Raw genomic sequence first — 22,630 nt, forward strand, 5'->3', positions numbered from 1 at the left:
GGTTTGGGTCTAAACAAATAGCCACAAACTGAAGACTCCTTCACTTAAAAACAGTAAAACAAAAAAAACCCCTCACCTGAATGTAGAAATGAATTACATGGCTGGCTCTTTAATTTTATAAAGGTGCTGAACCAGATTCTTGGATCTGTAAACTTCAGGGATGCTCATAACTGGAACTGTATCTAAGGCTCATACTAAAAATAAAGTACTATTTATTTTGTTTCAAGATGCACAAAAATCACCACAGAATTGTAGTTCATATTTAGTGGGAGGAATGGTTAAACCATGTTTCATTGCAGAGCACACTGGTTTTACAGCTCTCAGAATAGTTTTGTTTCCCAAACAAACCAGAAAATTATTTTCTTCCTGTGAAGGGAATTAAATGATGCCAGTTTAAGAAAGGGAATGTAAGCCTTTTAAGCGTTCACTTTATTTGGAGCTGTCGCACAGGTTAGAACTCTCTTTTCTGGAGATTGGTCCAATAGGGCCAATTAAATTAATTGTATTTTTATGCTGTAGACCTAAGAGAATACAGAGGTTGTACAGACAAACAAAGGCTGTCCAAATGCTGCAAGATCTGGTTTATGAGCTGGATGCTTCGAATTAGCTTGCAGGGCCTGCTGCAGATCAGAGTCTGATAAGCTGGTTATTTTACAGTGAACTCCTCCAACAATTGCCCACTTCTTCAAGTAAATTGTCCCACAACAGCTACTCTGCTTTAGCTCTCTTTTTCCTCTCTCAGGATGATACCCTTCATTCTCAGGTTATTCCTATGGCTTGTTTGGATTTGAGATAGCTGTCTAAATGACTCTGTGTGTGTGTGTGGTGGGGGGGCTCGACAAAACCAGAAGTGCCATGGTGGGCACTTCCAGTTTTGCTTTTACCTTACAAGCTGACGTGATGGTTAATAGAGCATTCTGGCTTGCAAGGTACCAAATAATGCACTTTGACTGTGTGTATATGTGTGTGTGTGTGTGTGTGTGTGTGTGTGAATGCATGCAATATTCACAATTAAAATATCAGAGGTGCCTGTAAAGCTCTTTAGTTGGGAAATTTTAATGGATATGTTGATTTAATGGAATCAAAGTGATTAATGAAAACTTGTCAGTTTCACCAAAACTTTTGATGGATGCATAAGAGGAAGGAAGTCTTCCCTGTTTGGGTCTTCTGCTTGCCCATCCTCTACTCAGCTGATTGTTGGGGAGGATGCCCAACCCCAAGGGTGTGCAGCATTCCTCCTGGTGCTGTTCCAAGTGGTGCTTAATGTCCTGGGCTACCCAAGTCCCTAGCAGAAAGCAAGCCAGGAAGCTGAGGAGCCTGCTTAGCAGCTTGGAGTCTTCTGGCCAATTTTGTTTTGGTTCTTCTGAAATACAGTGTTTAAAGTTTCTGGGCTGCTGCCAATTTTGCCTTTCTGACTTTTTTTCCTATTGGGAACAAAACCTCTAGAAATGTGAAATGTTCTTGAGATGGAAATTCTGATTTTCACCCAGCTGTACTTAAAACCTCATCTGATATGTAGTGTTGTCAGAAACATGGTGCCCTCAATGCCAGGTTGAAGCAGTGGTCTGATACTATTTTGGAAGAAAGAGAAATGCCTATTGGCTCATCACCAGGGATCAGGGTTTTCTGTTTCCCACGGAAAAATGAACCCCCCCCATGGGTTTACCTTTTTAACTGAGAAAAATGTGAATTTCTCATTTAAACAGAAAAACGCACAGATTTTGTACTTTTTCAAAGAGCTCTCTGCCGGCTGGCAGAGTTCCAGACTGCAAGGGGCTGGGGGGAGCGGGAGGAGGGCGGTCAAGCTGAGGGCGCCATGTGCATGTGGAAGGCTGCAGCCTGGGAGTGATGGGCTTGGACCTGTGTCCTGGTGAGCAAAGGGGGCAGGGGGAGCTTGAATTTTCCATGATAAAAAAGCATCATATACCAAAATTTATAGGTATTTAGAATGTATTTTATGACAGTGATTCAGACATTGCTGGGCTTCCAAATTGCTTTAAAATTGTAAATATATCAATAAAACATTGTGGTCAGTTGATACGTGTGTGTGTGTGTGTGTGTGTGTGTGTATGTGTGTGTGTGTGTGTATATATATAGTGGCATTTCATTTTAATTGCAGATTTTGGGGGTTTTATTAGAGAATGTATGATTTTCTTTTAATCAGAGAATTTGCAATTTTTAAAACAGAGAAAACCAGGATCCCTGCTCACCATGCCATTTGCTGTAGTGCAAGGCTTTTCTTGCCTAAGTTTGTCAACCAGGTCATTTCTTATGAGAACCAAAAGAAGCTCAGCCTTCCTGTTACAACCTGCTCTTGCAATGAACTAACACTCTAATGTGTTTTTATGTACTTGTGCATTTTTCCTTTTTTTCAAAATGTAGTCTTTCAAGACAAAAGAAAATATCCAAGAGATTTACAGTTATGCTAAATATGTTCTTTCTTTTATAGCTGTTTCCATAATGAGGTACAGTGCATCATCTTTTGGATTTGCTGTAAGTACTTTTATAAATACGCTTTATAACATTATGTTCCACTCTTTTTTTGTTTCAGCTGTGACTTAGACATTGGCCTGTCTAAGTTCCTGGCCAATGAATGTGCCCAGGCATGGTAGAATAAAATCAGTGACTGATTAGAGACATACTTGAGCAAATGTTATCTTAGTAATGATAAATACAAAATATGATGGTCTGTTTTTATAGTTTCTTTTTGCTAGGAATTAATGTGCGGTAATATCTACCCATAGATCTTACACTGATAGATACTGTAGAAAAAACCAAGATGGATATACACCAGTATTTGCTTTCTGCAGTATATTCTGTCTTCAGGCTTTGATCTGATGCCCAGAATTCACTTCTGAAACTTGATGTGAAATCCTATCCCCACTGAAGTCCATTGCAAAATTTCCATTGATTTCCATGGGGCCAGAATTACTATATTACTGCATCTTATAATCAGTACTAGTTGTCAATAAGAAGGTAAACAATACTTTTTCAGGAGAGATTATCAGTAGAGCTAATTATTTCTAATTAAATGGAAAGTAACTTGAAAGTGCAGCCTTTTCTCATATTTTCACATAAATTTGAAAGTAGCAGTATTTCATGAAAATTTTGTTGTCTGCATCTGAATTATTGCAGTGATAGAGATCCATTTCTGAGCAGAGATACCACAACAAAAATGTTCAAAAAATATACAATAAAATCTCTCTTATCTGGTACTTAACCATTCCAGAATACTCTATTAACCAGAGTTTCTGGCTGGAGGGTCAGACATGGCGGCGAGGGGGAAAGCTCACATGCAATGGCCACCACCCACCACTCTGTGATGTTGTTGCTTCTTTGAATGTGGCCGCTACCACCTTCCCTTCCCTGCCCTCCCATGTCCCCCAGCTCCACGTTATCTGAAAACCCTTCCGGGTTATTTCAGATAACCAGATTTTTTCTGTAACCGGCAATCCCCTTACCCCAGGGATGCCGGATAACAGAGATTTTACTGTATTTATGTTTTGAAAATGGGCGTATAGTTATTTTGCTGAAGATGCAGCATAAAGTAAAATTTAAAAATTTATATTTGCAAAGTTGCTGTGCCAACTTATCTTAAACAAAAACAAGAAATTCAAAGAAAAATGTATGGATTATTAGACTACTTGAAAATAATGGTCATTGCTTTTAGAATTAGTGTGTTAAGGAATATATTAGTATTTTAGGTATTAATGCTGATTACAAGATTGCTTTGGCCAGCAGTTCTTCACAGTGGTGGATTACAGACATAAAGCTCTTAATTCCTTGATTGACTGCTTCAGGTTTAATGCACGCTAGTATATAATAACACACAGTAAAAAGCTGAAGTTCATTTTAATGAATGTAAATCCTGCTTTCATCAAAAGGATTTTTTGGAGATGCTTTGTCCCCTGGAAGTGGAATTATAAATTCATTGCTGTAAGTACAGTATACTCTAATAGTCTAAAAAAGCAAATGACTTTATATCTCTTTCAGTTTGATGCTACCCTGGATGTTTTGTCATCAGCAATAGTACTGTGGCGTTACAGCAATGCAGCGGCTGTGCATTCTGCACACAGAGAATACATGTAAGTATATTTAATTCTTAGCTTTGATAGGAGACTGAAGAGTTTTTGCAGTCAAACCATGATGCTTTAATTTCTAAGACACTGACAAAGACAAATTCTAACATGCCAAATAAATATTAGTTCCTTATTTTCAGTCAATCTGTGGTCCTAAACTTTCATTTTGTGTTCAAACAAATCTCCCCTGTGATTTAGATCCTTGTTTTTGTTCTTTTAAGAGGATAACAATAAAGGGTTTGTGCATTTCTTTCTGAACAATCAATATTACCATACATGATATGTAACTGCACCCTGTGTTGAATTCCTAAATATATTTACATTTCATCTTCTTGTCTCACACTGAGCTGAATGTCTGGTATTAGATGCTTGCATTATACTTGTGTTTCCCTTGACAAAACTGAGGTCAGCTTTTTCAAAATGTTGAGTGCTTCTTGTTTTGTGACGAGCACTGTCAGATCTCCTGGATCTTTTAAGAAGCTGATAGAACTGGACATCTGACAAAATGAAGCCTGGGGTAGCCACAAGATAGTACATAGATAATCTGTTTAATATAGCAACTATGACCTACTCTAGTAGTCTTCAATACATGACATCTTGGGGGAAAAAAGTTTGTGGAAGGCTGAAGTGACCACTGATTCATAAAAGTCTGCACCCATTTAAACCATGACTAAATTTAGCTCACTGAAATGGAGCAAAGCAAACTATTTTACACATGCAGTTTTCTAGAACAGGGGCATGTATGTATGTGTTTTTCTGGTGATTATTTGAAAATAGGAGAAAATGATTTTTGGTCAGATTAATTTTTTTGTACATTTTTTTTTAAATCTCCTCATCTTCTCTTATCCTAAATGCCTTGAGCCTGTAGGAAAAGGAAAAAAGAAAGAAATTAAATTAACCTTTCAAAGGGCATTTTATCGCGCTGTAAATCGCTCTTCAATTTCTTTTTCCCTTCCCATATGCTATGTATTCCCGCTGGTTTTCATTGTCTCAAATGAAATTTGGCACAGGAAATCAGAGAGCCTGAGATCTTATTGCTTTTGAAATCTTCAGATGAAAAGTGTTAGATAGGAACTGAATATTTATTATTATTTGTCTCCAGGTATCATCTCCAGAAATATATGAATAAAATTTAATTTTCCTGCACAAATTTGGACTTATTACCTATACTTTGTCTGCATGTCTTGGTTTTATGGGAATTCTTTGGGGTTCCTGTCAGCATTTAATTAACATATTTAAGCAGACCTCTTCTGCTGGATTATTCCAGAGTGAATGTAGTGTACCTTATGAAGAGTTTTTATAAAATCAGTAAAGCCTAATTTAAAAAAATAGAGCCACCATCTCATGATGGTCAAACTAGGGAAGTTAATAGCAAAATGGCTTACTTTTAATTTGCTTTCTGTAGCCCCTATTTTTAAAATAAAGCTGAATTAGTAGATGGACTCATTGACCCTATCTTCTAGAGTGAGTTATCTAAGGTTATATAAAGGCAGCAGTATTAAACAAAAGAACGCGACCATATCTTGAGGACTTTTTCATTGACCGGGTAATCTAGTTATCTCTGTGCTTTCACACAATGTCATCTATTTCTGACAGAGAATCATATTCCAGCCATGTGAAGAGGCAGTCGCATCTGTAATTCACAAAGACAGTTCTTATGGTGCCAGGTTCTCCTGGGAGGAACATCTCTAATTTCCTGTTGTGCTTAATCAGCCTCTTGCTTGAAAGAGTATGTGTGAAGTGTTTTTTCCTTCACTCTGGGAAGTGTTGTGTGACCCCTGCAGGCTGCTTACTGATCTTGTAAATCATCTTTGTATCACGCACATGTATAACTGCTTGTTCCTTGACAATTCAGGAAAGGAGTAGCAATTGTTTTGGGTTTTTTTTCATATGTTAATGGACAAATGGGGAATTTTGCATCCTGACTCATGCTAGGGTACCCTTCCTGGTAGTTCATGTCCCTACCCTTTGAGGGACATTGGAAGCTCATATTAGAGTTCAAGTCATGCTGCGTACTATCCATGTTTAAGCATGCCTAGTCATGCTTTCAGCATAGGGGCAACTTCCCTATGCTACACATCTTTGACTGCTTAGGACTTTGGCTTTCTTACACATACAGAGAGTCTGAAGTCAGCAGTGCTATTTATCTGAAGTGAGCAAGATTGGGTTCCTTATGATAATACCTTTTTTAGTAGCTCCATCCATTCTTTTGTGATTGCCTTAACTAGGGTGTGCAAGGGAGCTGATCAGAAGTCTACTAGAATGAGTGGAAGCCTTCCTTCTGATTGACTTCCAGAAAGCCTGTGATAGCGTACAGAGGGAAAGTCTGCGGACTGTGTTAGCTGAATTCCCAACAAATTAATTGAACTCACTGAAGTTTGTATGCCTGAATCAAGACACAGAATTAGCACCTATGGAAGAAAATTGGACCTCTTCCCAACTGGAACCAGATTGAGGTGGTCTGTCTCTGATCCTATTCAACCTGGCACTGAAAAAAGGAATGAAGAGCATAAACAGCATGTGTATACAACTAACAGATGAAATACAGAAAATTGGACTACAAGTGAACATGGATAAAACATAATATCTGCTGGGAAACAGGACAGTAGTACATCAGGGGCTTCACGTAGCAATAAGCAGCACAAATTTTAAGCAGGTGCCCCACTTAAAGTATTTAGGTTCTATCATAGGACAGGATGATAATATAAAGGATGAATGGACACCGGAAGTAGAGCCTACTTTGCAATGCACAAGCTTCTGTCATCCAAGCTCATCCCAAGGAAAACTAAGTTTCAAGATTATAAAACCATAGTCAGGCCATGTATAACCTATGGTAGTCAAACATGGGTTTTCTCACAAGTGAACAAGACATAAGTAGATCTTTTAAGGGAAGATTTTACAGAAAAAGTTTGGTGCACAGAATAATTCCCATAACACAAGAATGGATAATGAGAACCAATAACGAGTTACATCACTTGTGTAGAGATCCAACTCTGACATGGGGAATTAGAATACAGTGACTATAGTGGCTGGACCACATTGAAAAAACAGAAGCAATCTGGACACCAGAGAAAGTGCTCCTCAAGGTGCCAGAATGGAGAAGACCATCTGGAGGACCATGACCAAGGCGAAGATTGTTAGATGATGTAAGATTAGACTTACAGAATTAAGTGTGCACAACTAGAGGATTAGGGCACACAATGGATGGGAATGGATGAATACAGTAAAGGCAGCCAAGGGCCTCTAGGACCAATGGTGCTATTTATTTATTTATTTATTATTGAGTTCATAATAATACATTATGAATCCAGAAGTCTAGAGTTTGAAATCCAGAAAGTCTAAAGTCCAGAAATATAGGCAGATAAGGCCAGATAAAAGCAAATTCTAAAAACATTAATACATTCTAGGTCAGATCACAAGGCTCCCCAGCAGGCACAATAGGAACCTGGTATTTGAATTCTATTTACTGGCGCAGATTCTACTACCAGTGTAACCTGTGCAATATCAGTTTCCTTCAGTGTAGTTGCTATGTTTAAAACAAGCATTAGAATTTGAGTTTGGTTCAGATGGTTTCTCATTAAATGCTTTTCCTTGTTATCTCTTTCCTACAATAGTCACTAACAGAAGACAAGAAAAATCTTTTCTAATAGCAGTTTGTTATGCAGATGAATAGAAATGGATACTGCACATCAGAGGCGATGCGTAGGTGGTGCACGCAGGTGAACGTGCACCACCTACGCGTGGTGGTGCACAGTGTCGGTGACACCTATGGGCAGTCACCGCTTGCCACCCTGCCGCCGGCACTGCTGGCGGCATCTGCGGGTAGTCCCTGATCACCCTGTGGTTGGTTGGTGCTCGCCACCCCTCCCACCGCACTGCCTACAGTGCTGGAGGCATCTGCAGGAGCTCCCCACTCTCCACTGCTGGGCTTCTGCTGCCACTGGTGCAGCTGTGCCCCCCCAGCTGCTGGGGGCACATGCCGTTCATGCTGCACATAGAAACAGAAAATTGGAGTTGGGGGACCTCAGGAGGTCATTCTAGTCTAATCCCCTGCTCAAAGCAGGACTATCCTCAACTAGATCATCTCAGCCAATGCTTTGCCTACCCAGGTCTTAAAAACCTCTAAGGTTGGAGATTCCATAACCTCTTTGGATAGCTTTATTACCCTCCTAGTGAGAGAGTGTTTCCTAATATCTAAGCCAGGGTGGGCAATTATTTTGGGCGGAGGGCTGCTTACTGAGTTTTGGCAAGCCATCGAGGGCCGCGTGACAGGCAGCCAGGGGCCCCATGGCTGGATAGAGTGGCTTGGTGGGCTGCATCTGGCCTGCAGGCCACATTTTGCCCACCCCTGATCTAACCTAAACTTCCCTTGCTGCAACTTGAGACCATTGTTCTTTGTTGTGTCATCTGCCACCACTGAGAACAGGCCAGCCCTGTTGTGTTTGTAACCACCCTTCAGGTAGTTGAAGGCTGTTATTAAATCCCCATCGCCAGTCTTCTCTTTGCTGGTTCTAACAATGATTCACACATAATATCTATATTATATGTTATCACTTACCTGATGGATTTACCTTTTTTTTTTTTTTTTTTTTTAAGAATATAAATGGCCTGATGATAAACTGGAGGTTGCAAGCGGTCTTGCTCAATGCTACTTTAATAAATTATCATTTATTTTTCCCTGTGTCTTCATAAAAAGAAACGGATGGACTGTGTACCTAGTAAATTATAATTGCAGTTTTACAAGGTACTTTCTAACTGTACCATGTGACTTTGAAAGCATGATGAATACCTACATAAATCGGGCATTTCCAAACAGATTAAATCTATAAGACTCTAGCCCGTGAGCCACTAATAAGTTTGTGATTTGATACATTGTGGATGGAAAAACATTTTGCCGTTGGTGCAATTTACTAATCAAATGAAATGTAGAAGTTCATCAATAGGCGTATGTGTCTATGTATATTAGAATATTAACTGAAGGAGGGATAGAGCTTGAGGAAACAGGCACTGGAAAAGGCCGGGAAGAAAAATATTACAATTATTCTGAGGACATGATTCATGAGCTCTTGATTTTGCTCAGCATGACCTGCTGAGCTGCATATAAATGTACAGAGAAAATTAGACCTGCTGAACAAGCTACTGAAAAAGCAAAAGATCAGGAAAGCCAAGGTAAAAAGAGGGCTGACATAACTAGGTTTTCTAGAAAATAGTGGTGAATCATCTGAACAAAATGAAAAAATGGACCATTGAAAGCACTGACAGAGAAGAGTTTCTGCAATTCGATGGTTTATCTTAATCAGGGGACAGAGTAAGAGAAGAGAATAGGTCTGAATGTACCCAACCAAACCTTTGAAGGATCCTAGATTTAAGAGGGAATAGGACCTGTAAGTCCATTGTGTGCCCTAGTCCTCTAGTTGTGCACACTTAATTCTGTAAGTCTAATCTTACATCATCTAACAATCTTCGCCTTGGTCATGGTCATCCAGATGGTCTTCTCCACTTAGGACTGCTTCCTACGGTGCTTTCCAGTGCTGCATTCAGACTAGTTTTTTCAATGATTTTGCCATTTCCTTTCCCAATTCTTCTACTATCTCACAGATCCCACCACCTGGAATATCTTCTCCTCTTCTAATTTCTTAGATTAACCTTTATATATGTATAAAGGATCCTCTGTTGTACTATATTTAAATCCATCAGTCTCTGGGGACAGTCTCCATGATCCCTCTCATACAACCTACATCCCACCTCTTCAGCAATTCATGTGTATTGGCATCAGGATAATAGGCTTTATCTTGCAAAATGGTGGGTGCCCTCTACTTCGGTAGATTTAAATTTACACAAAAGATGCTTTGTATCTTTCAGAATCACACCCAGTGCTAGTTATCATCCAGGAACATTTTCTCCTTTTTAAATGGAATCCCACTAAGCCCAGGATAGTAAAAATATCATGACCACTGGCTACCTGTGTATTTTAGCCAAGAGCAGCTCCATGGCTGTCATGATAAAAGGATTTACTTGCATTGCTGTGCCTACGTACTTAATATCATACTGTGCAACACCTGTTAAAAAAGACATGCGCCTAAGATATGCCACTCTTGAATCATGGTATGGTTGGTAAGATGCTGCAAAAGTTTGTCTAGGCATTATAGGTAGGATGACACCATGTGAATTTGTGCAACACTCAGGTGCTTGACAGATTGAGGTCATGCTGCAGACCTGTGGATCTTTCTGACCGTCCTGGCTTTTGACGCTGATGCTAGTTTGCTTGTAAAGCAAACTTCTGACTTCTGGTTCATTTTCTATCATGAAGCACTGCCAATGGGTTCTGTTCATAAACATAACAAAAAATCTTCATCCAGAAAGCTGCAGTTATCATGCAAACTGTTCTCATGCCTCATATGACTAAGAACTAAGAGCAACAGGTGGGAAAGTTTTGCACAATACAGGCAAACAACTGTATCAGTAAATAAAATGCATAAGTAGGTAAACTAAGTCAGTGATGCATACATGTACATTTGTCCATTACTTAACTTAATGCTTCTTTTGAGGTTGGAAAAGTTTGGCTTTGGACTCTTCCTACAGGACCTACTAATTTTGGATTGTCTTTTCTTCCATTTACCATTAGAAAGTTTTGGGGGAAGAAGGCAGCTTGGGAGTTTGAAATCTTCTCTGTTTCTAATGTTTGTGGGTTGTCTACTTCCATTAACAACCAATTTCTTTCAGAGGAGGTTTGTTAGTAAGGCTTCACTCCATTTGCTATTTTTCTTCTACCTTTGGCACTGATATATGGCCCCATTACCAGACAGTCTGCACTGCACAGTGTTATAAGCATCTGTCTTCGAAACACGCTTTTGAGAGAGTCCCCATTTTGCAGATGAGAAGTAAAGGCAAAAATGCATGAATTGACTGAGGTTTCAGGGCATGGGGAACTGCCCCTGGCAGTGCCAAGGTAGGGAACTGGAAATCTCCTGGCTTCATGGCTAGTACCTGGACCATCCTTTTTCCCACTCTGTACTTTCATCTCTTAGTTCTAGCACACTCCTCTGCTGTAATACTTATCGGGACATGTTACAATCTAGTCTGTCTCTAATCTTTTTTCCAAAGAATTTAGTACAAAATTGTTGAGAATCATCTTTCATAGTTTCATAGTAGCTAGGGCCAGGAGGGACCTGAACAGATCATCTAGCTTGACCCCCCTGCCACAGGCAGGAAGGAATGCTGGGTTCACAGACCCCAGACAGGTGATCATCCAACCTCCTCTTGAATTTGCCCAAGGTAGGGGTGAGGACCACTTCCCTGGGAAGTTGGTTCCAGATTCTGGCCACCCTAACCGTAAAATATTGCCTCCTGTTCTCTAACCTAAATCTGTTCTCCATCACCTTATTACATAGATTTCATAGACATTGTTCCTCGTCACCCCAGGTGGTGCTGGGAAGAAAAGGACTCTACCTATTTGCTGTTGATCTCCCCCGATGAGTTTTTGTAGGCAGCCACCAGGTTCCCCCTCAGCCTCCTCCTGCCGAGGCTGAACAAGTTCAGGTCCCTCAGTCTCTCTTCATAGGGCCTGTCCTGCAGGCCTCTCACCAAGCGGGTGGCTCTCCTCTGGACCCTCTCCAGGCTGGCCACATCCTTTTCAAAGTGTGGCACCCAGTACTGGATGCAGTACTTCAACTGTGGACTGACCAAAGTCTCATAGAGGGGGAGCATCACCTCTCTGGACCGGCTTGAGATGCATCTTTGGATGCATGACAAGATATGGCTGGCCTTGCTGGCTGCGATCTGGCACTGGTGGCTTTTGTTCATCTTGGAGTCAATAATGACACCTGGATCCCGTTCTGCCCCTGTGCTTTCAAGAGGGGACCTCCCCAGCCTGTATGTATGCTGTGGATTCCTTCTCCCAAGGTGCAGCGCCCTGCATTTGTCTACGTTGAACACCATCCTCTTCTCATCTGTCCACTTTTGTAGTCTGTCTAAATCTAGTTGCAGCCTCTTTCTCCCTTCAAGTGTGCCCACCTCGCCCCACATCTTAGTGTCATCAGCAAACTTGGATAATGTGCTTTCAACTCCCTCATCCAAGTCACTGATGAAGATGTTAAACAGTGCGGGCCCGAGGACCGAGCCCTGGGGTACCCCACTGCTCACATCTCACCAGGTTGAGTACAACCCGTCTACCACTACTCTCTGGGTGCGCCCCACCAGCCAGTTTTTTACCCATCCAACTGTGTAGCCATCAATGCCACAGTTGCTTAATTTATTAATGAGAATGGGGTGAGAGGCAGTGTCAAAGGCCTTCAGGTTGGTCAGGCAGGACCTGCCTTTGATGAACCCATGCTGGTTGTCCCTGAGCATGATCTCCCCTGCTGGCCTCCCACAGATGTGCTCCTTGATGATTTTCTCCAAGATCTTCTTGAGGACTAAGGTGAGGCTTATGGGCCTATAGTTACTTGGGTCCTCCTTCCTCCCTTTCTTAAAAATGGGGACCACATTAGCTAGTTTCCAATCCCCTGGCACCTGGCCAGATGACCACGAATGATCAGACAGCTGGGCCAAGGGCTCCGCGATGACCCCTGCCAGCTCCCTCAGCACCCTTGGGTGGAGAGCATCTGGATCTGCAGATTTAAAAATGTCCAGCCCTTCCAGAAGATCCCTAACTACATCTGCGCTGGCCCAAGGCCTGGCAAAGCTATCCCCAAGATTGTCCCTACCTCTGGCAGGAGGGATGTCCTGGTCTTTAATATCTTTAATGCTACAGTTCATAGAAAGGCCTTTAAAGAACTTGCAGCCATCCATAGCAATAACCTGAGTATTTCTCCAGGTGCCACAGGGAAGTCATTCTGTTTCTGCTTCTTGCAATCTCTAGCACAGGAAGTCGCATAGCTTGAGTGCACTGCCTCGTGATCTTACTGTTCCCTAGTGTACCATGGTGATGCAGGGTGTGATAATACAAAAGGACAGGTAGAACATCTTCCTTGTAATACATGATCTAAGCTAAAATGAAAATTGGTTTCTTGTGATGGAATGTCACAAACATGCTCAAATTAAAAGGCACACTCTGGTTTACCGAAAAACCTTAAGAAGTAACTGTAAATGGGAAAGAAAGCTTGGTTCATGAACTAGCCAAGAAGCCAAGTGACTGCCACTTCCCTGCCTTGGCCAATTTCTACTAAAAAGAAAAAGGGAACTTTTTATCAGTGAAGGTAATTTTTGAGTGGAACAACTCACACAGATCCAGAATTTTGCAAAGGGGGTGTAGGAGCAGAGACCAGTTCTGTTGGGGTGGTTGCACCCCTGCTCCCATCTTCTTTCCTTTTCCCCAGTTCCTGCATGCTTGCTGTCTCTGTCTCAGGCTGAGCTCAGCCCCTTTGCAGGCTGGCTAGAGTGGGACAAGAGTTCCTCTTTTTCCCAGGACGGTAGGGACAGTGGCAGGCAGGGGAGTGGGGAATAGGAGAAGAGAAAATGGGGAGGGGAGGGAACCTGACTGAGCACAGAGGGGAAGGGGGGGGGTAATTCCTACCTGCTTTGCAGACTTAAAGTCCCTGGCTGCTGCTTCTGCCATGTGGTCAGAAAGGGGTGTGCACTGCAGCTGTACCACTGCACCTGCTCTGGGTCTACGCCTGCAGAGGTCTGTAGTGGAATCTGTATTGCATTAAAACATGATCTAGGTTAAGCAAAAGTTATGGCCATGTCATATGAATCATTTAGTGAAAATCTATGGCCTGTTGCACAGAATGTTAAATTAGATGATCCCAATCAACTCTCTGGCTCTTAAGTCTGTGAATCCCTATCACTTTTATGATATTACTGGCACTTGAATGCCTGAATGCAGGTTTCGTGCCATGCCTTTGTGGTGCTGCAAATTGGCCAGAAGTTCTTAGTGCCACCAGTGAATGCCTGTCTCTGATTTGGGAGAGAAAAGCAAAGAGGAACACCACAGAAAGAGGCACAGAAAAAGCAAGAGCTTGGACACTGCAGAACACGTTATTTGGGGCCATTGGGGAAGAAAAAAAGCCAAGTGCTGGGTGAAGAAAGCTTGGAACCATAGGCAAAGGAAACCTCTGCTGCTGGGGCACAGAAGGAATCAAACAGACAGGACTTTGTAGTTTTTGTAGCCAAAATCCTGTTTATTTACAAATGAATTGTTTGGATCGCTACTTGGATAATGAAGCAATATTCCCTTTTCTGTCCTTGAATATTTATCTCACATTTCTCTACAGTGAATTGAAGACAGTTTTCTGCCTGTGCACTTTGTCTCTGCTGCTGGCAATTTTTGGGGCGTTATGAATAGTGTTTGAATTTGTTATGTTGGCCATGGCACAAACTGCCTTTGCACAACCTATTAGTATTGCAGTCACCTCCAGTTGGCAGCCAGTGTTTTATTATACAAGTTATTCTTTTGTCAATAATACCCAATTAGAGAGAACATTTCCCAGGAATCAGTCTGTCAACATCTCTGTTAGCCATGGTATTGGGCTAATAGAAAACCTCACTAATAGTGAAGATACTGCTGTAAACCCAATTCACATTTCTTCAGTTGTGGGTTTCTTTATTGTACATTTCAGACTCCAGCTAGTGTTACACTTATTACTGTAATAAGGCAATTGAATTGTACGGTGGGTAAATAATTCCTAATGATCTTACATACTCTCAAATACGTCACTTTCTATGTTGCTATAGCATGACAGATAGTGAAGGTGCTCATCTTTTGTTTTTAACTTGGAAAAGCCAGTATCTACTGCACTGATTGGAGTCTAAAAGGGCAGAATTTGATCTATGGACACACATGATCAGTAAAGTTTTTAGCTATTTCCCAAACATGCACCAGATGGTAAAAAAGCTTTTTGTCCAGTGAAAGCAGCCATTTCCATATCAAATGCAGAAAAAACTTTGCCTAAGATGCTCATTAGGAGAGAAAGTAAGATCACACCTTACTGTGAGTGGCAGTCAGCACAAATAACCTAATTTCTTACATTTTCCCTATATTATTTATGTTAGATTTGCAGGCGTTTGCTCAACAGGAGGGCATCATTGTAGCATTATTATTAATGATAGTCTAAAACATGTACTGTACTGTACTCTGAAAACACTACCTAAATCCTGCCATCTCCGTCTCCCTTGTCTCTTACAATAGCTGGATTTGGTCCTTTCTTAAGTTAGTGCCTTCACTGGGTCTTTCTCCTAGGGATTTGATTACAGAACTATGATAGGTATGCTTATGTAGGATCATAGATGCTCTGACTTGATGAAAAGGCACCAGTATGCTCATCTACTTCGACCTCGTGAGAAGCCGTACCCAACAGCATACCAAGCCCATACGTTCCGTTTAGAAAAATGACTGGTCTCAATTTAAAGCATGTGAATAAGGAGGGATATGCCATGTCCATCCAAATTTGTTCCAGAGTGTAATTTCCCTCACTGATTTAAAAAAAAACAAACTTGCACATTATTTCTGATCTGAGTTTGGATAGCTTCAGCTTCCAGGCATTGGGTTGTGTTATGCCATTTTGGACTACAGAACTATTAACTGGGGGAATGCCAGTGGGATGTGTTCCCATGTGTATAGGCCATGCAGTAGGTCTGCCTTAAGCAAACATTTTCCCTAGCAGCTTATCTCTGGTACCAGCTGCTACCAGAGCTCCTTGGCCTGAGCTCCTTGTTCTCTGTTTTGCCTTTCCGCTGATTTGCAGTTTTTATGGTACCAAAAGGAAAGCAGTTGTTCAGTGTTTTAGGGCTTAGGTGGCGAATACTTATTTTGGGTAAAAGGGCAGAGGTATGTGGAAGTGCATAATGGGAGTTAAATGTTAAAGACATTTTAATTATTGTCACATTCCTAATGGAGCTACTTCTCACTTGACGCTTATAAGATGCTGTATTTTTGGTTCCAGCATCTTTTCCTTGGCTTCTTTTGCATGCTTCCTGGGCACAGTCTCTCCATTTCCTCTCCCTTTCCAGAAGTAGGGCCTCATGACCTGCTGCCCAGGGCTCCTGGGACCTGTGCTGACTCTCCAGACTTCTTGGTAGTCTAAGCACTCCCTCTCCCTTTGTGCACATCCTGGGTTTACAGCATACCTTACAGTGAAATATCTAGGCTTGCCAGTTTTGTAAAGGTTTTCTACAAAAAATCTAGATAAAACAATATAGCACCATTTTCCTGTCGCGGTTCCTATACTACTTGTGAGTGCTCCTTCTGGCTTGGGTCGGGGTGTTTTGTAGCTCATAGATTCTTTAAATAAGGGAAACCCTGGAGTCAGGGCCGCCCTGCTCTTAACAGCTGGTAACACAGACTTCATGATCCCCTTTAGCAAGGGGGCCCTTTGATTACCCTTGTCAGGTGAGTCCCTCACCAGGTGATGGGCTGCTTAACTATCCCCCCTGGCGAGAGCCATTTCTTCCTGCAAAGCTTCTCTGCTTAATGGCTGGTAGACTTATTAGCCCTTGGCCAGGTGCAGAAATTTGAGGTTCCTAATGTCAGGCAGAATTTATAAGCTGTACGTGGATAGATTCCCCAAGCTGTGCTACTTACGTTACCAGGTGGATGTTGCGCAGAGCTAGGAAAACTGCTTTAAATGATGTGAGGAACCAGACAAAGTAGTGAACCTAGAAAAAATGCTCAGAAAAATCGGAGAGGCTGTGACGCATCATTTTTGGATCGGGAGGAAAGAAAAATTGCTAGCTCTACATGCTACCCATCTGTCAGGTAGTGTTGGCAGCAACAAGGGCCAGGCTCAAACAACTAGGGGACCGTTGTAAAGTTAACAAGCACACTTCCCAGAGATCTGTGATGAACTAAGTACTTCCCATGGCTGCCTAGGATCAGCAGTACTTTTCCACTCGCAAGTATTAAGACCTGCATTTAAAACACAGGAAACCTAATTAAGGAGAAGGGAAAATAGTTTTAATTTGAGAAAACACAGCATCAAATCAAGAGGATATTTGTAAAAATACTAAGAGAAGCACTCACCCTGATAGTATCTTTGCCAGTAGCCCTATGCTCAGTTTTTCTTCCCTGTCCTTTTTCTCTGGTGACTGGTGGCAGGAGTTTGTGAAGTCCCAAAATTTAGGAAAGGCAGTTAGGTCATGTCTGTCTCCATTTCCCTGGGGATAATGCTACTTGGATGCCTTTGAACCATCTCCACTGTCTTTCTCTCATGCTTGCTGTACTGCTTCCTCTAGTGAGGATGATGCTATCTCTGGGCTAGTTCAGGTTTTTTTTGAAGATATCTTCACTTTACAAGTGATTTCAACTCTTAAGTGCTCTATAAAAATCCTCAGTTTACTCTGCTCTGTTGTTGCTTTCTGCAGCGTCAGTGAAGAGCCATCACTTCTGTAACCCCTTGCTGCAACACAATGCCAGCTCAAGAGTGATGGCTTAAGAATGGTATTTAAAGGCTTGCTTTTTGGGAATTGGCTGATATGTACATATATTCATTAGAATGGTTCATGATAGGCAGCAGGGGTTAATTGACTTCTAAAAGCCTGGGTCTCTGTGACAGTTTTTTGGACCTTCAGAAGCAGACAGGCAACAAGGCCAACAGATATATGTACATAGTCTGAGAAACTGGGGGCATGTACCATACTGCTCCAGAAAATGAAATAAGGTGGCACCAGCTCACAAGGCCAGAGTGGGGGCCCTGAGATTCCTGTTTTGGGAAGGGTGTGCATGTGATGAGCTTACAGTTTACTGATGGAACTGAACATGGGCGGTGTGATGAACACAGAGAGACCAGTCAGCGACAGCCATGGATGGAGAGTCGTCAGGAGTCATCCGGAGGGAAGGAGAACGCAACAGACTTGAGAGTAACAAAGGGCCCGCTGCCCAGCTCCTCCTTGTCCTCCTCCCTGAGAGGTCCCTGTCCTCCGGGAGGGGTCCCTGAGGCAACCATTGACAGAGGGCACACCACCAGCCCCTCTCATCCACCCCACTGGAGATGGGGTGTGGGCCTCGGCATCCCACCTCCAGGCTGCTGACATCTGGCACCTAAGAGAGAGCCTCAGAGTGAAGCCTGCATCCTGGCCAGATGTTTCTTGACTCTGATGACAGCTCTAGAATTGGTAGATATATAGATGCACTTGATTGTTTGTATAGTTTCTTTTCTGTTATCACTTTATCAATACATTTGCCTATTATTGAATGGCAAGGTCTGAGGGTGGGTCCCCTCCTGGAACAAGGCATTTAGATCTTAAATCGGTAAGGTGAGATCCTACCAGCTATAATGATTTAAAATTTTGAGTACTGGATAAAAACGGGCTCCTTATTGAGGCTTTATTTAGCATTATTGCAGCTGTCTGCCCACTAGGATGTCAGATCTAGGATTTCAGTGATGCTGTTATATGATGGAGGGAATGTAATGGCAGAAAAAAAGTATTACTGAGATACCCTGTGACCAGGCATCTGCTCCTCCTGGCTAGAAACCACTTTCTTTCCCTAAGTTGCTGTGTCCAAGCTCCCTTACACAAGGTTATGTGACTATATAAAATGAACAGTAGTTTGTAGTCATGCCATACATAGGGTTAGCAACATTTCCTTACTCTTACACACAAAAAATAATTTTTGCCAAACCAACCACAATTTATTCCATAGGAAATGAGGGAAAGAATGCGAACCACTTATCTGAGTTTATCAATAGGTCTAAAACCCTCTGCCTTAGGCTTACATAAAGAAAATCTGTAACTTTTCTGAAAGTCTGCAGTTTATCTGATAGTTGATGTACAAATTAGGTCACTGCAGTATTTCAGTCCTACAAATGAGCACTATTTTATTTTGTATGTGGTTTTAGGGAAAGGATCATTTAGACTCAGTCATAACATTTACAGTATCTGTCACATGCAAACAAAGTAAGAGTTACTTTTTCTGTGCAATGCATGGGGGAGAGTACTGATGCACAGATGGCAAAATCTACACCCACCCACAAACAGGGGCAGACCTTGGTGCCTAGAGGAAAAATATATGAGGATGAGCTAATATACAAGCTGAATGATCACCTGGAAAATTCTCAAATTTGTGAAAATTGTTTGCAAACTGAGAGCAGCTTGAGAGTGAGAGCTTAAACCTTGCAGTTCTTGCTAGATTTTAATTTTCATCAATGGACCTAACTGAGTCCTCTAACCAAATTACTGCAGATACTTCGGAACAGGACATTGGGCTTTCTAATGTGAGTGATTCAATTGATTTCAGTGGGACTACTTATGGTAAGTGGTATGCTCTGGTAACAAGCATGTGCAATCTTAAATTGTATTGAATGAAGAATCTGGGTTTAGAAAATTGAATCAGAGCTAACAAACACAAGATCAGAATTCTTAAATATCTTCTCTGTATTATATTATCTTACTCTCTCTTCATGACCAATTGCATTGTTAGTTAAAAGCAAAAAATATCATAGTTTATCTGGACTATGAATAACTTCCTTATTCCATTGGGGCACTTGTATCTGCCTCGTGAGTAATATTTAACACTATTTCTAACACTGATAGGATGCAACATATTTAACTTTAATTAGTTATATAATATAACTTGGAATATATATTATCTTGGAATATATATTATTTATTTAGAAGTTTAAATATATTCATTAGAGTTTTGTCTCTAAGGCCTGTAGTTGGTTTTATGGTAATAAAGCTAACTTTATGGGGGGTGGGGTGGGGAGGGGGAATTTGAAAATGTGGGTGATTTCTAAATGTAAAATATTTGGTAAACAAAATCTGTGATAGCATGCAGTGGAATACAGGTTTTATTGGCATTTCTTTGGGGTAACTTGTTTTATTACTTGTGCATAAATTCACTTATTTCATAGATTTCATAGACATCAGGGCTGGAAGGAACCTTGGGAGATCGAGTCCAGCCCCCTGCCCAAAGGGCAGGAAGTCAGCTGGGGTCATAGGATCCCAGCAAGATAAGCATCCAATTTTCTCTTGAAGGTGTTCAATGTAGGTGCTTGAACCACCTCCGCTGGCACACTGTTCCAGACCTTGGGGGCTCGGACAGTAAAGAAATTCTTCCTTATGTCCAGCCTGAAACGGTCTTGCAGGAGTTTGTGACCATTCGACCTCGTCATCCCTTGGGGCGCTCTGGTGAACAAACGTTCCCCCAGATCCTGGTGGTCACCCCTGATAAACTTATAAGTGGCCATCAGATCACCCCTGAGCCTACGCTTTTCCAGGCTAAAGAGCCCCATGTCTCTCAGCCTATCATCGTAAGATCTGTTTTCCTGACTTCTGATCATGCGCATGGCTCTCCTCCTCTCTCTCCACATCCTTTTTGAATTGTGGAGCCCAAAACTGGACGCAGTACTCCAGCTGCGGCCTCACCAAGGCTGAGTACAAGGGGAGAATGATGTCCCGGGATTTGCTCGAGAAGCATCTATGGATGCACGCCAGCGTTTTGGTCGCTTTACTAGCCGCAGCATCGCATTGCAGGCTCATGTTCTTCTTGTGGTCAATGATGACCCCCAAGTCTCTTTCTTCTGTAGTGCTATCCAACGTAGCACTGCCGAGCCTATAAGGGTGCTGCAGGTTTTTCCTCCCAAGGTGGAGAACCTTGCATTTATCGGTGTTAAACACCACCAGGTTCTCATCTCTCCATTTGCTGAGCTTGTCCAGGTCAGCCTGGATCACCCGCCTATCTTCTGGTGTGGATGCTTTGCCCCAAAGTTTGGTGTCATCGGCGAACTTGGCCAGTCCACTCCTGACTCCAATGTCCACATCGTTAATGAAGATGTTGAACAGTATGCGTCCCAGGACAGAGCCTTGAGGGACCCCACTGGTCACAGGGCACCATGATGAGTGACTGCCATCAATTACAACCCTCTGGGTCCGACCACAGAGCCAGTTTCCCAGCCAGCGGATCATGGTGGAGCCAAGGTCACAACTGGCCAGTTTGGCCAAGAGGTGATCATGGGATACCAGATCAAAAACTTTTTTGAAGTCAAGATATATGACATCAATCTCTTCTCCTTCATCCAGGTGATAGGTCACCTGGTCATAGAAGGAAATGAGAGTGGTCAAACAAGACCTACCCACAACAAACCCATGCTGGCTATCCCTTAGGATGTTAGCCTGGGCCAGTCCATCAAGGATGGCCTCCTTAATAAACTTTTCTAAGATCTTCCCCAGGATAGAAGTCAGGCTAATGGGCCTGTAGTTAGCCGGATCCACTCTCCTCCCTTTCTTGAAGATCGGCACCACGTTGGCCTTCTTCCAGTCTTCGGGCACTACACCAGAGCGCCAGGAGTTTTCAAAGATCCGTGCCAGGGGCTGGGCTATGATGCTCGCCAGCTCCTTGAGTACCCTGGGGTGCAGATTGTCAGGGCCAGCTGACTTGAAGGTATCCAGCTTCTCAAGGTGTTCCTTCACGAGGTCAGCATTGATGGAGGGTAGGAGATCCCCCTCACCCAGATTTCCCTGTCCCATAGCAGGCATGGGCATCCCATGTGACTGATGAAAGACTGACGCAAAGTACCTATTTAATAGGTTGGTTTTTTCCTGGGCGTCAGTTGTCAGTTGCCCCATCTGGTTTAGCAGGGGTCCAACGTTGCCCTTGCTTTTCCTCTGGCTCCCCACATATCTGAAAAAGGACTTTTTGTTGTCCTTGATGCTCAGAGCTAGTTGGAGTTCAGTTGCAGCCTTGGCTTTCCTGGTTTGCTCCCTGCAGGACCAGACCAGCGCGGAGTAATCCTCTTTGGAGGTGAATCCCGTCCTCCATCCTTTGTAGGCTTTCCTTTTTAGCCACAGTAGGTCCGCTAGGTCTCTGGAGAGCCAGGGGGGCTGCTGTGCCTTCTTGCTGCCTTTCCTCTGTGTTGGAATAGATTTAGCTTGTGCACCGAGGATCGCTTCCTTGAGAAGCAACCACTCTTCTTGAACTCCCATCTCCCTGGGGTCATGCTCCCTGAGGGCCTGACCGACTAGCCTCTTGAGCTTATCAAAGTCGGCTTTTCTGAAGTCAAGGACTTCTGTGTTGCTGACTGACTTGCCAGCTTTACGGCGGATGGTGAAGGTGATCAGCTCGTGGTCGCTGTCACCCAGCTTCCCATTGGTCGCCGATTAGGTCGTTCCCCGTAGCCAGTACCAGGTCGAGCAGCGCTTTGCCTCTCATTGGCCCATAGACTTCTTGGGTCAGGTAGAGGTCATCCACGCACGAGAGAAAGCTTTGTGACCGCTCGGATTTTGCTGAGTGATCCTCCCATGAGATGTCCGGGTAATTGAAGTCACCCATGACAACCAAGGTCCTGGAGCAAGCGGCCTCAGTCAGTTCCTGGGCGAACTCCTGGTCAAGCTCAGGACTTTGAGTGGGAGGTCTGTAGTAGACTCCCACCATTATGTCCCCTGTGCTGTATTCCCCACGAATTTTTACCCAGAGGGTCTCTAGCTGTCCATGCCGGTCGCCAACATCAGCTTGCAGGGACATGTAGCTTTCCTTCACATAGAGAGCTACACCCCCGCCCCTTTTGTCAACACGATCCCTCCTGTACAGGGTATAGCCCTCTATAGCCATGGTCCAGTCATGGGTGGAGTCCCACCAGGTCTCCGTTATCCCAATGATGACATAATTCTTTGCACTG

At 42.7% G+C, this 22,630-nt stretch overlaps 1 protein-coding gene across 1 annotated transcript in view; it reads left to right on the top strand.

Moving 5' to 3' along the window:
• The window catches only part of TMEM163 (transmembrane protein 163), a 217,716-nt gene that overhangs the window by 100,086 nt on the left and 95,000 nt on the right, over window positions 1–22,630 (top strand). Inside the window, exons 3-4 of the mRNA XM_090045877.1 lie at window positions 2,450–2,493; window positions 3,994–4,085. Of these exons, the coding sequence (XP_089902003.1) occupies window positions 2,450–2,493; window positions 3,994–4,085 (136 nt within the window). The remainder of the gene's footprint in view (window positions 1–2,449; window positions 2,494–3,993; window positions 4,086–22,630) is intronic.

This window comes from Crocodylus siamensis, chromosome 4, assembly GCF_052110815.1.
Source record: "Crocodylus siamensis isolate JL-2025a chromosome 4, ASM5211081v1, whole genome shotgun sequence".
NCBI lineage: Eukaryota > Metazoa > Chordata > Crocodylia > Crocodylidae > Crocodylus > Crocodylus siamensis.